General features: G+C 42.1%; 1 protein-coding gene across 9 annotated transcripts in view; it reads left to right on the top strand.

Annotated features, from left to right (window-relative positions):
• Nucleotides 1-14661, top strand: part of CNOT4 (CCR4-NOT transcription complex subunit 4) — a 681024-nt gene that overhangs the window by 500212 nt on the left and 166151 nt on the right. For all 9 annotated transcript variants that reach the window (XM_078671728.1, XM_078671694.1, XM_078671703.1 and 6 more), the window contains one exon: nucleotides 2733-3218. In XM_078671728.1, the coding sequence (XP_078527854.1) occupies nucleotides 2733-3218 (486 nt within the window). The remainder of the gene's footprint in view (nucleotides 1-2732; nucleotides 3219-14661) is intronic.

Raw genomic sequence — 14661 nt, 5'->3', positions numbered from 1 at the left:
ACGGTGATAAAATATGCTAGTAGCTCGGCAGGACTTTCCTTGAGCAGAATTAGCTCTCACTAAAGAAAAGGTTGGAGACCCCTGGGATAAAGAGATGTGCCAATTAGAAGACGTCAACTTTTCTGGCCCAAAAAAGTCCCAACATTTATTTTTCCAGGACATTGGATTGAGTTTGTCTTGGTGCCAGTCTAGAGACTTGAGGCTTTAACACCTTTAAGACCCTTGCCCAACTGTATTTCCGCTTTCCCTCATTGAGCAGACACTGGTGGTTCCTGCCATGCTTTGTTATGCTGTTATTTTATTTTTTAAGTTCCTGCATGCCCACCCTTCAGATAATCTGTTTGTTTCTTTCTTGAAAGGTTTTCTATGTATGTCCTGGGCTCACCTTTTGTTGTTTCACAGTGGGAGTTCTGACTTTCTTCATGGTATCAGCAATTCAGACACATACGTTGTTCTATTTGTTCTATTTGTCTCTTGAGCTTCTTTACTGTTTCTGTGGTGGTCATTTCGCCCTGCAGGGTCATAGATTGGTATACTCTGACAGGTCACCAATGCCTATATTCTACCCAGACAGGCTGATCCTTCATGTTTGCTCTACTATTCTGCCACGTTTGTGTGTCTGTCGCACATTCATCTTTCTTGCCCCCCTCGCTCTCCCCCGGGTCATCCTTCCTTACATGAAGAGCAGTTCCACAGGTTGGACAGTAGGTGAGCTGCCTCTTGATTATGATAACTGGGTGAAATCAGAGGAGATTGTCAGTTTTTCAATGTTTTTTCTGGGGCTGAGGGAGGCAAAACAGGTACCTAGCGTCTATTTTGCAATGCCGGTCTGTCTTTGCATTAAGCTGTTGCACCTCTTGGTCAGTAACTATCTTCCTTTTGGCATTCATTACTTTTGCATGATGGCTATAATGGCTTTTCAGACCCTGACTAGAGGCATCGCCGTAGCTGATGCTTTCAGTGGTTAGTTGATTTAGATTGTATCATGTTCGTAATCTTTCAATTCCTCTCTATACTTCTCAGTTGGGCGTTGAAAAATAAGTAACTGACAGTGTCAGGTGGTCCCATATGTAGGTCAGAGTTACCACTTCGAGTACAGGCGCTGGAGAGCTCTTTGCAGACAAAGCTAGTAGGTCTTGCCTATTTGAGAGCTATTGGCTTTGCCAATGTCTTTTAGCCGTGTTGTACAGCTTGGCTGCTGTTTAGCATGGCTAAATGTTAGTGGCGTGGCTTAAAGCGCCATAGAGGAGACTGCATTAGTGACATGGCATAAAGTAGAGCAAGGTGTAGAGTTGTGTGAAGTGGCGTAGCGTAGTGCATAGTCGTGGCGTAGTACAGTTGTGGCTGTAAGTAACTAAAGCATCAATAGAGACAGCAGATGGTGTGAAAGAAACATAAATAATAAGTTGTATGCCTGTGTTACAAGTAGGAAAGCACATTGCACGTCCAGGAATAATACCAAAATGCTTATTTAAAAAATAAGGCATTTGCAAAAAATATGGTATGCTGTGGGCGGGTTGTAATCCCACTGAACTGTAAAGAATCTCAAGCAACACAGCACATGTGTTGTATGTGTGAGACCTAAAAAGTACTGGATCCAGTCGGCCCTGGAGTTATTCAGAAGATGTGAAATCTGTTGGAAAATGTGGTATCCACCAGGAATACTACCAAAGGAATGAATCCTTCGATCAACATTGATAAAATCATCTGGAATTGAGCGAGGGGCCCATCACCTTCTCATTTGTCACAAATTGTAATAGAATGCCCAGTCTCAAGCTACAGAATAACAATTTCTACTCCTTTTCTCCAAAGATAATAGAGTAACGTGCTATGTAAATAATTTTGTTGTGCTGATAGTTGATAACATGACGTTTTCTGGATATCTAATGTGGCTTCTGTTGTTGCCCTAGATATAGAGTATCTTTACATAGTCCTTAGAAAAGTAACATGAAAAGTAGTTGCACCTCGTGTAGTTGGCAGTGGTGGATTTGCTGCATGCACTATAAAATAGTCAAAATAAACACAGGAACGAAGAGTCAAATAGTGTTAAATCTCTTGCACATTCAGCTGGTTTTGGAAAAGAAAAGGTTGAATGAGAGTAGTTTGCGAACAGAAAGTGTATAGATGTACTGGAAACCTTTACCACACCGTCATAATGAGTCCGAGGTCTGTGCCCTGTCTTTTTGCTAATGACTAGACTAGATTATTTAAAGTGAACAAATAGTAATCTGGTGTGGCACCTGCATCCAACATATGAAATTCCTGGCTATAGCAAAGAACCTAGGTCATGTCTTGGGCCATCGTCCTATAGAGCAACACTTGGTTGTAGTAACTTTATCACATTTTATTTAGCCTCAGATATTTGGCAAGTGCTTATTTTTTTTTAGAGCTACTGTTTTTGATTTTTCCATGTCTCGGTCATCGCATGACGTAGGATTTGACGTGTCTGCACAGTTTGAGAGTAAATATAATCCCAGACAAGCTGATGAACTAAACATCACAAATCTGTTAAAATGTTTCCGTAGATTCGAGGTAGACCATGACAAGCTAGTTTTTTTTTTTTATTTCTAATCAACTCTTGTCACCCACCCAGAGCCTGAGCAGACAGTTTTGTGGCTCCTCAAAAGGGAAAGAACAGATCCCGTGTTAGCAAAAGGTTGGAGTCAATGTTTTGTTGCCTAATGTGTATGCAATTAATCTTATCCATCTTCTTCTTCTCCCTCCTCTGACAGAAATGATCCCCGTCTCCTCCTCCACAGACTGGCAAGCCGCATTTGGGTTCGGCTCATCCAAACCGCAGGAGGACGAACTGGGATTTGATCCCTTCGATATCACCCGCAAAGCCTTAGCAGACCTGATTGAGAAGGAACTGTCAGTTCAAGACCAGCCCTCCCTCTCGCCCACATCTCTTCAGAACCCCTCTCCTCACACAACTGCCAAAGGCCCTGGCTCCGGCTACCTGCATCCCACTACACCCACCAACTCCCTCGGCGGCACGTTTTCTGTTTTGCCACAGCGGTTCCCACAGTTTCAGCACAGGGCGGGTTACAACTCGTTCAGCTTTCCAGGCCAGGCAGCCCGCTATCCTTGGATGTCTTTTCCTCGCAATAGCATCATGCACTTGAACCACACAGCAAATCCAACCTCAAATAGCAATTTCTTGGACTTAAATCTCGCGCAACAGCACAACACAGGCCTGGGAGGGATTCCTATAGCAGGTAGGTGAAAACAGGGTACTGCAAGAACCTGCAAAACATTTTTAATTCCTTATTCCTTGCTTTCCACTTCTGTGACCCAGGTGCAGAGGTCAGAATGAGGCTTGTAGAGGTGAGAGCCTGAGGGAGGGTTTGTCATATGTGTGGACGTTTTTGTAATGCTAAGTGTTGATGGAGCTGGTTTAGCAGTGCCTTTTATTCAAAAGGTGACAGTAGCAGACTCAGTTTACAAGCATGGGTGCAGTCCAAGTAAGACAGTCATTTTTGTGACTTAGAACTCAGTGTTTAAACATGGGAACTAAAGTGTTGGAACGTCTGCTTACGGGGTCCCATTCTGCAAACTCAAAACTGCAAAGCACCTCTTAGTCTCCCTTTAGGTGTACCACCCAATTTATACATCTATATATTTACCAGTTAAAACGCCAGAAATAGTCCTAATGTCCTGATTGGAAACATGAGGCGTTTTGATCAAAAGGCACTCTACTTGATGATCTTTAACACAGGAAAAAAAAGCTTATGTGAGCGTATTCATTGTGTAACATGTATTTCACTTAATTCATTATTATGGTAGACCTTGCTTGAACGTTTTATGTAACGTTTTTGTATTAGGATTCCTAAAAACTTGTTTACGTAAGTTGTTTCTTACGGATGCAAGATAAAGGATCAGGGTTTTGAAAATAGATGAATATTTTTTGCTTTTGCATTTTTATTATCCTGACGTTTTATGCATTTTAGATTGCACGGACAAAACATTTATTGGTTTGAATAACCTTTTACAAGATGATGGTGATTCACAGTGAAGTGATTTGATGATTCCTACATTTCAAATCTGTGTCTCGTCAGTGGATTTAAAATGAGACTACAGTATCCTAGGAACATTTGAAAAATATTTAATTTTAGAAGTAGCCAGTAGATACGCAGCTTTGAGGCGTTGTAAATCCATCACTCACTGAGTGATATGTTAGTGAGTAAGTGTGAAATGGTTCATGCAGGTAAAAGCAATTCTACTGTCTGTACAGCAATGCAATATTTATAGTCTTGGATAATGAAAATGGTTTATGAACTCAAATATTGTTAGCTCCTCTTACCTTGTCATCTAATGACATCTGTTAAACTTAACTGTTTGGTGGATATCTTGTTTAAAGCTAATTTTCTTACAGATGATGAATGACCTAAATCGTTAGGTACTTTGCCCAGGGGCCACAAAGTGCCGTCTGTCGTCTGTCCGAGGGCCGCACTGATTCCAGCAGTTTGGTGGTAGGGAGTCTGGGTGGGTCAGGGATTGTGTAAGGAGGTCTAAAAATGTTAAATAAATGGGCAAGCATTTATTTGCATGTTAAAAAATACGTGCTCGTTTATTCAGCATGTTTTTCTGAATATTAGAGCTCAACAACTAAACACCAGCTCCTGCTGCTGTTCATCAGGGGGACGCATGTACAGGGCAAGAGGGCCGCAAGCGGCCCCCGGGATGTACTTTGTGTATCGCTGATCTAAACTTTTTTTTTCCACTTCTGTGTGTACCCTGTTCTTCATATAATGCATTCCCACCAACATAAAGTCTCTTGAAATTAGAAAAAATAATCATCCGACTTATTTATTAAGCTTATGGCTTCTTCATAGTCAAGCAGAGTTTTTGACCGGGAAATTGGATGAAGCAGAGAATTTTCTTTTAACAAAAGGCGGGAGTGGTTGGATCATTCTGGGCCTTGACAACTACTTAGAATTTAGGAAGGCCATTATACCTCACCTTTTCACTGCACCATAGTCCAAATCTCTGTTTTTACCAACATGTGTCAGTTGCTCTGCGGTCAGTGCCGGGACGCCCCTTTGTTGGGGCAGCTGTTGCGCTATACAAGTTGCGATAACGTAACATAAATTAACATCATGCAGTAATACACTTCTTAAATCTCAATATTCAGGAAAATGTGCTCCCTGTTGTTCGAACGCTTGACTCAGTCTGGAGAATTAGTTACTACGTGATTCAGGTCCTTGAACACACTCTGGTTCCTGTGTCCTGTGTATCCTGGTTCGCAGTACCTGGGTGGCGCTTCATGCAGGTGCAAGTTCAAGCACATCTTGAGCTAGAAAAGATTAAATGCAAAACTGCAAACCCCCATCCTTGTTAAGGCAGTTCATGTCACATGTATGCAATAGGATGGCATGCTAAAAGGATCTGCCCAGTAGATTCCAAGCTTTTTTTGAGGAGTGGGAAGGATCAGAATCCTGTGCAGGACAATTAACCAATATGTGTTCTTTTCACAGACGTGATCCTAACTAATTGAAGCCTTATTTAATGCTTCAACAACTTTTTTTTTCTGCAGTCTCTCGGGAATCCAGGAACAAATGTAACAAATTGGAATGATGAATTGCCATTGATTCCGTTTCAGCTCCAGTGCGCTGGCTTAAAACAACCTTTAGGAAATTACTTTTGATAATATATTTGCTAGCTACGCACAGTATGCATCTAAACGGAGACACGGGGAAGCCTATTTTAAAGTAATATGCCTGGAGTTGCTTGTTTTTCCGACCCTGCGTCTATCAGATATCTTCCTTTCCCTGACTTGCAACACTGTTATTGTCTTTTGTTTATTTTTTTGCTCATCATAATCTTGTGTGTTTTCCGGAATCTTATTCACTGATTTTTGTCCAAATTGTTGCCTTGTAGCTTATTGATGAAAGTAGTCCTTATGTTGCAGTGCGTTAACACCCTGCTCTACTGCTCGTTTCTTGGCTTTCCACTACACTGTACACAATGGCCATGTAAGAGAAGTTTTAATTGCAGCCATAGTATATCGGTGGCAATCTATTAAGTAGAGGTCATCACCCTCTGCTCTTATTTCCTTTCTGTCCTAGTGGTTCTCCTGGAGCAAAGGGGGCCTCAAGTGATGTTGGTTGTCTTGGGAGAGGGTTGCTACACGTAAAAAAAACAGGACTTCATGAAGGTGAAGTGCTCAGTACTTTGAAGTGATCATGTCAAGCCATCTAAAAAAAACATAAAAGAAGCTCTACTGGTGAGATAGAAGAGTGGAAACCTCACTACTATTTAGTAATGACAACGCCCACTGTCTGACTCCTATTAAGACTGGTTTCACACCATGAAAATAATTATATGGACACCAGTAACATTGAGTCAGTATAAAAAAGTTTTTCAAATTATGATAACTTATTATCCTGATTCTTTGTTGGATAAATAAAGTCTGGAACCAGAGTAAAATAACTTTTAAATCAGGTCTTATTTGGGTGGAAATATAGTGAGGAAGCCTGCAAGCCAAAATATTTTACACTTGAACACAATTTTACAGTTTCGCTTGTCATGCTGAAGGCAAAGGTGCATCTAGCAATTATGAAATGCTTTCCGCCTCTGTTGAATCATTTCAATTTAGGGAAACCATTGATACCCTAGCCACACCACTGTTTATCCCTTTTCAGAGGATTTAAGCCTAATTCGAATAGAAATGTACTGCAACACACCTTCTCCAAGGATACATTTGACATTCAAGTTTGGGGAGACCACAGAAAGTTTTTCTTTAATTTTATTAACTAATGCCATATAATCAGTCTAATATATATATATTTTTTAATGACACTGCTGTTTGTTGGACCTAGGTCTCCACTTTTTTCAAATACTTAAAAATAAAGAACCTACAATGTACATCCTCTAATAATCCTCAGTTTCAATTTATTTTCATTTTTACTATAGGAGGATCTCTATGAGCACTAGAAATATATATGGTTTAATCCAATAATTTTTACGTCTTTTTGAATAATTTTGAAGATTTTCAAAGCCAGTCTTGTTTTACTTGTTTTTTCATCCTTTAAGAAAGGAGGGTTCTACTTATTACTCTGCCTTGGACAACTGACCGGTTTTTAACACAAGCACCGTAACATAGTTCGCTGTTTAAAAATATGAAAGATTTGTATAGGATAATGTGGCCTATGAGTGATTTTGTGAAGTTCATTCATAGTATCTCCGAACCATCACTCAGATAATTTTGGTATGTATGAGACTTCTGACGAAAGTGTTTAAGTGAACATTGTTACAGCCATCTCAGTTAGGCTTGTCTATATATGGTTTCTCCATCATAGATGAAGAGGGTCTTCACTGGGGTGGGTGTTTTGATGAAATGTCCCTTCCAAAGCTTTTCTGAACTATACACTCCCCAAATAAAGATTAAGTGTGATCATCTTTGCATGTTCAGTGGTCAACCCAACACTTTAATCGATTCTCATAGACCTTAGCGTTCCCCGATGTATGTCTTATGGTTAGAACACCTGCCATGAGAGCAAGATGTTGTACATTTTCCCATTATTCTTTGACTGCTCTATGCCTTTTAATGGAAAATACACAGCCTAGCATGAAGTGGTGTCTTGATCATTTTGATTGAGGTAAGGGAATTGCCACTTCCCAAGCACCTTGAGCACCATGTTGGTAACCAATGCAATAGTTTTTTCCAGATGAGTTTGCTAATTTTGGTAGAAACAATTAGTGAGTCTAGCTTATCTTTAAGCCTGAAAAAAAGCAAATCCGCAATAAAAGTGTATTTTTTGAGACAATGAATGTTCATACCTTGTGGCTGCTTTTATGATAGTGTCTAATGTAAATCAAAAACATATGTTTTAAAGAGTAACATTATTATAGATTGCTGTGCATTATTGTGCCATCTAGTGGTGGTTTTTCGAATTTTCCTGGAAACAAATCATTGAGATACTAACGGACAATAGTATTTTTTTTAATTTAAGGTCGCACCAGGTCTTGCAAAGCATCAACACTTGCAGAAGACATTTGGCATTTTACTCTAAGGGGAGGCGTTGTTTGCAACATATAACTGGTCAGATAAGAAAAATACACAGTTGGAGGCCCTTAGCAGACTACCAGGAACATCACAAGAACTGGCATTAACACAGAACTTGTAAACTATCTGTTTATGCGCTGGGGAATACAAACCATAAATCACTTTTATGTGCTAATGCTGAACACTAGAACGCTGCCTTCTTGAATCGGCACATTACATCTCGGACAAAGCCCAGGGTCAAGCAATTGGTAATTGATAATTCCAACAATATCAGTGATACCCTAGGTGATACACAAATGCAGTTTAATGAACATGACATTCATATTAATTGCCCTATAGTGGACGAGACAGCTATATTACTCGTGTCTTTAACACTGTCACAACAAAGAATAGTCAAACTATAACTGCTCTGTCAGGCATGTTGACCATACAAAGAAGAAAGGCTGGTCGTCCAGAATCTAAGCATTTACAATTAGCATCATGGCTCACAAAATCTTAGTTCAAGTTTAACCTACAGGAGGTCAGACGACACTGTGTGTAAATGTGAGGCTGCAAGAGGACATGCCATGTGAAAGGTTGTCAACATATTCGCTTTGAAAATGTAACAGAGGTAAATGTTATGATTCAGTATCATACAAACTTCGTTAAAGGTACATCTGTTAGGTACACGTGTTAATGGTTCATGCGGCAGTTATAGCATTCCCAAAGGGCTCAATCAGTGGCAGTTTTTCAGAACCCAGACACATGATCCGGAGAATCCTTCAGCAGTATTCCGGTGTACTGACACATGGAGCAGTATGGCTCAGTGGTGACCCTGTATTGCCTTGTAAGTGACGGACTGGAGCAACATTAGAGTGCCAGCTCTGCTTACTGATGTCTGTTCCTTTCTTCCCACATCCATTGACGTGTTTGAGCACCACCCCCAACTTTATCAGTCTTCCAAAAACTTCCACATTTTACCTACATGTCTCACTTGAAAACACTTGAGTTCATGTTGAGACTAATGAAAGCAGATGTCTGTCTGACTTCCACAATGTATGTCTCTGGTGCTTGGGCTCTGGTAAGTCTCCGTCAAAAACACTCTATAAGAGCAAATAAGCTAAGCAGACTCAATGCCAATCCTATTTTCTAAATCAGGTGAGACAGTGCAAGGGTGTCGATTGAAGGATCTTACCCCCACGGTCCTCACTCCGCTCCAGTTCCTTATGTGGGGGCCCAGATTCCCCCGGCACCAGCCATGAACCCAACTCTGGCACTGGCCTTCGACTCTGAGATGATGTTGGTCCATGCAATGCCTATTTCGCGCTACAGCATTACAAAAACACAGCCAGTCGTTATGAATCCAGAATCAAATCCTCAACAATTGTCTCGATGCAAGGATTATCAAAGGCTACAGACCTTATTTGAATCCAACTCTAAGGTTATGCAAAATGGTCCCTTCGACACTGGTGATACTGAAGACTGGCTGTATCTGGCTTTACATAATACCAGAGAGCTAAGTACAGCTAAAGAATCTGCGCTGAACTCTTCAGTGGAAGAAAATGCATCTTTCACAGTAGTAGTGTGAAGGGCAGAGGTTATAGGCTTAGTTACCCACTGTTTAAATGAAAGCAAATATATATTTACTGAGATCATTCCACGTGGCCCAATCTCGTGTAAGCCACTGAACAAAACTCCCAGATTCTGTCATGGCTTCTTGGCCTAAGCCATGTTCATGTCCTCTGGTCAGTCGATCTGTGGCCATCAGTGTAGACCAGCCACCAGTGACCCCGAGTTTTTGACAAAGCATTCTTCACCTGAAAGCCTAGTGAGTAAAGGGTGAACAAGTAAAGTCCTAATTCCTTTGCAACCAACTTTCTAGAAAGAGAGTTGAAACAGTATGATGCCTTCGGAAACCGAATGTTCTTTGGCTAGTTACGTTTTAGGATTATTTTGGCCACCATTGAACAGGGCAGTGTCATAAGTTTTTGCTCTTTGGAACTCCTGCAAGAACACTTGGTGATGAATTCCAACTGAAATGAAACTTGAGACTCCTGTGTGCCACCACTGGCTCGCCTGCTCTGGATTCTAAAAAAGATTACGAATGACCGGGCCCTAGTTATTCTAGTTTCTCCGGATTGGACCAGGAGATTATTGTACCTGTAGCTTCTGGGCATGAGCACCTCTCATTTGAACTGGCTGCCACTTTGCAAAGAACAGCTGTCTCCTTAACAGCCAGGGTCCCTCACCCAATCTACACCTTCATGTGTGGAAAATGAACAGTAGCTACATCCTTTACACCCGAAAAGCGAATAAAACCTCTTTCTTTCTTTCTGCAAGATTTCTTCCTGTCGGGATGCCTTTTCTTTTCAATTAGTACTCTTCTGTTGGGTTAAGAAAGTCTGCTTCAGACCAACATCTGGTATGTATGATAGCTGACCACCTCATTCCATGAAGGATTGAGACCTTTAAAGTCTTAAGTGTCTAAAGGATAGAGATGGAATAAGTCTAAGTAGCAAGTTGGATGGTCTGAGGGTGAGGGAGAAAAAAAGATGTGAAAACCCTACAGAGCACTTTTTTTCTTGGGATTATGCCTGCAACACCAAAGGATCCTCACAGAAGGATATACTGGTAGTGGTCAGGAAAAGTTGGGAAATTTGGCAAACATGGTCATCATTCTCCCTGTGTACATTTCTGATTTCAGTCAAAGACTATGGCGTAGGGTTCGAAAGCCTCCGCATGCTCGCTCTTAAAGACTCCCTTGAAAATAAGCCACTTTGACCAATCTAGTAAGACTTCCACTTCAAAGCACACAACTGTCTCCCACACCGTTCATTTGTTCAACACACAACTGCATTTCCTTTGGTGTCAAGTAATTCTGTCCAGTCAACAGCACCCAACATGTATTCTGCGGCAGTACCATTGTCACGCCACCTCTCAATGTCACCCAGATCAAGGGCTAGATTTTTGCCATCAACATTCTCTTCTGAGCTTTCTAAGATGATAGTCACCGGCTGCATGCTATGTCATCCCAGTTGGAAACCCATTGAAGCGACTTAGCCTCCTGCCACCTGCAAGGCTGGTTTTGTGGCAGACATGAGTGTAAACTATTCGAAAAATCCCACTGTAACCACGAAAATCTCCAGATGGCCATTCTCTTTCCCAAGCTCCTCATTCTCCTTTGAGAGATTTCTGCTCTCCACACAGGTCCAAGAGATGCAGGTGACACAGATCTCCATTGGTGTTACCTTCTTGGTCACGCTTAGGTCTTATGGTAAGAGTAGCCTCAAATATGAATATCTTCATGGAAGCACTGCAACCAACGGTGTGTGTGATTAGAGACCCTTAAATCAAGGACATTGCTAATTCTGTTTCTTCTGTTGGTGACGGATTGACTGTAATTAGCTGAGAAATTCCTCATTCCTGCCACTGTTAGAGCAGTAGCTCCATGACTGCAAAAGGAAATAAGAGCATCCCTAGCCAGAGCCAGATTTTCTTAAAACAGATCCTATGTTATGTTGTCTTTTAGATGATGCCATGGCTATGCCAACGAAGCTTCCACATTCCTTGGCAGGGAAAGCATGAAAATCCATACGGCTGTTTGGAATATGTGCAAAATAGAGAATGTTTTGTTTACTAATTGAAGATTTCAGAAATCTTTAGCAACAGCCAGGGCGACTTGAATTGTGTTATTTTGTGGCCACAGCGTTTTCCGTATAATGATGGATTTACTGCATTTGCCATATAATCCACCATCTTGCTGCATAATCTGCAGATTTTAACAAAACAATTGGTTCGAGGCATATGAGCTGCAGATCTCACACTGAGCATTAGATCGCCACCACCTGGTGTTGGGCTCGGATGATTCCAAGTTGTTGTCGTCTTGGAAGAAGTCTTTATATTCACGAGATAGGTGACTCCTCCTTTGGACGACAGTGCGCATGGGCATCGGCTCCATCTTTAGATTGTTTTTTTACGCCACTGGGTTCGGATGTAACTTTTCCGCTCCGGTTCACAATCTACCTTTAATGGTAGTTCGACGCGAAAAAACTTTACAAACAACTTCCGATATCAACAAACATAGACTCGACTTCATCTGTTTGATTCCGGTCGTCGATGCGGGCTATTGGGCCTATCCACGCCGTGAGGCCTACAACTCATGGAAAGGACGCCATTCAAAAGATGCCCTGAGTGTAGAGCAAAGTTTCCACACCGTGACCATCACAAGGTCTGTAACATGTGCTTATCTCCAGAACACGACGAGTCAAGCTGTACAGCCTGTGCATCCTTTCGATCAAAAAAGACGATTCGAGATCCGAGGGGCCGTCGACACAACATGCAGAGATCGGCTCTGGAACCGATCTCTTCGACGAAGAACCTCCGCTCGTTCCAGAAGAAGATTCAGACGATCTCCTAATCGTATCCGGGGCAGACGACTCAGATGACTCCATACCATCAGGTCAACGTGTGAGTACTACTGCCCCTGCCCCATACCCAGCACCTAAATCAAAGGCAAAGGTCACCACTCCACCTGCGGGGCCCAGTCGCGACCAAAAGAACACTTCGAAAGCCCCGCCATCGAGCCCGGCTCCGAAGAAAATACTCAAGCCTTCAGGTAGCTCGATACCGGGCAAACCGCACGTGCCGATTCCACCAGCCCCCTCGGCACCGAGACCGAAAGAAGCGCCTGTTCCGAAACCGTCGACTTCTAAGGACAAAACTATAAAGCCTGCTTCCAACGCCTCGAAGCTGACGAAACCAGCTTCCACTCCGAAGCCAATATCTTCGGTACCGAAATCTACAAGGCCTGATTCCGATGCGCTCAAGCCCTCGAAACAGTCTTCCATTCTGAAAACAATACCTTCGGTGCCAAAATCTATGTCAAAGGTCAAAGACAAGCAGCAACCGTGCCCGGAACCGAAAAAATCGGCGCCGGTAGCAGTTCTGCAAGAAGACCTTTTCCAACCTGATCCTCTACAAAAGATCTACATTGATCCAAAGACAGGTCATGTATCCACTACACCACACAGGAAGAGGAAGTCAGACACAGCACCTGCAGTGCCTGTCAAGAAGGACTCTGCCACATTTCCTATGCACCCTTCTTCTCCTATACTTCCTTCTCCTTCATCTCCATTTCCTCTTAACATTTCACCTCCAAATTCTCCTGAAAACTCTCCTCCTCGTTCTTCAACACATACACCTCGAAATGATGATGAGTATAGCATGGGGTGGAGGGGTAGACCCAAATGAGCCTTTTCCCTACCCTAGTGATCATCCAGATTGAAGTACCCAAACCCACAGGATGTGCCAGATATTTCTGACCCACATACATATCCACCCAAACCTTCTCCCCTGAACGACAATCTTGATTTTGGACATTTACTAAATAGGGCTGCCATCTATCATGGGGTCACCATGCATTCAGATGAGGCAGAGTAGATTTTTTCATTAAATACTTTCGAACAATCACAAAAGTCTGTTCAAATTCTGCCTATGATTAAAGGGGTCATTAAACGTGCTCCAGAAGTATTTAAAGATCCTGTACGTGCTAGGATTATAAACCCAAGAATAGAAAAAAAGTACAGGCCTTTTCCTGGGGATCCTGCCTACATTAAAGGACAGCTACCCTTAGATTCCCTAGTTGTGTCAAATGCTAGAAAAAGAGCAAACTCAGACATCTGGTGAAGCACCACCCCCTGATAAAGAATCTAAGGTGATAGATGCTTCAGGCAAAAGGATAGCTGCTCAGGCTAGCAATACAGGGTGTATAGCTAACACACAAGCCTTCCTTGCAAGATATGATAGGGCTCACTATGATCAGTTGGAAACACTATTACAACATCTACCTGATCAGTATAAAGCGCAGGCAAACGACCTTATACAAGAAGGCAAGCTAATTTCAAATGCATCAATCAAGTGTGCACTTGATAAAGCAGACACTGCATCTAGACCTATAAACACTAGTGTCCTACTTAGACGTCATGCCTGGCTACGCATTTCAGGATTTAAGCAGTAAGTGCAAACTACCACCTTAAATCAGCCATTCAACCAACATCAATTGTTTCTACCAGAGGTAGACACAACACTTGAGAAAATGAAAAAGGACACCAATACAGCCAAATCCATGGGGGCTCTACAATCCACCCAAGCTAGAGGTTCCTTGCGTCGCTCCTTCTATTGAGGAGGCTCCAAACAAGCTGTAACAGACAATTCAGCTTCCTTCAACTCCAATATACAAACATCCTCCAATAAAGGATATTTTAGAGGAGGTTACACAGGCAACAACAATAAGGCCGAGAGGTCGAGGAAATAACAATAATCAAACCTCTTCCACCACAAAATAGTGACTTCCCTCTGCTCCCCCAAGAGCATTCCACTCCTGTGCTGGGCAGACTAACACAGTTCTTACCTGTCTGGAATTCCACCACAACAGACAATTGGGTAAGACAAATTATCCTGTATGGCTACTGCCTCTAACTTACAGCTACCCCTCCACACATACCACCCAAGCAGTGTCCAATGTCTGCAGAACATCTTCCGCTGCTCCAACAAGAAGTTCTTCACTCCTTCAGAAAAACGCAATAGAAATAGTTAATTTACAACATCAAGGAACAGGGGTTTACTCCCTGTATTTCCTAATACCCAAAAAGGACGGGACACTAAGACCAATTCTC

This window comes from Lissotriton helveticus, chromosome 1_1, assembly GCF_964261635.1.
Source record: "Lissotriton helveticus chromosome 1_1, aLisHel1.1, whole genome shotgun sequence".
NCBI classification, from domain to species: domain Eukaryota; kingdom Metazoa; phylum Chordata; class Amphibia; order Caudata; family Salamandridae; genus Lissotriton; species Lissotriton helveticus.
Note: the sequence above shows the minus strand (reverse complement) of the source record. Positions and strands in the feature narration are given on the sequence as shown.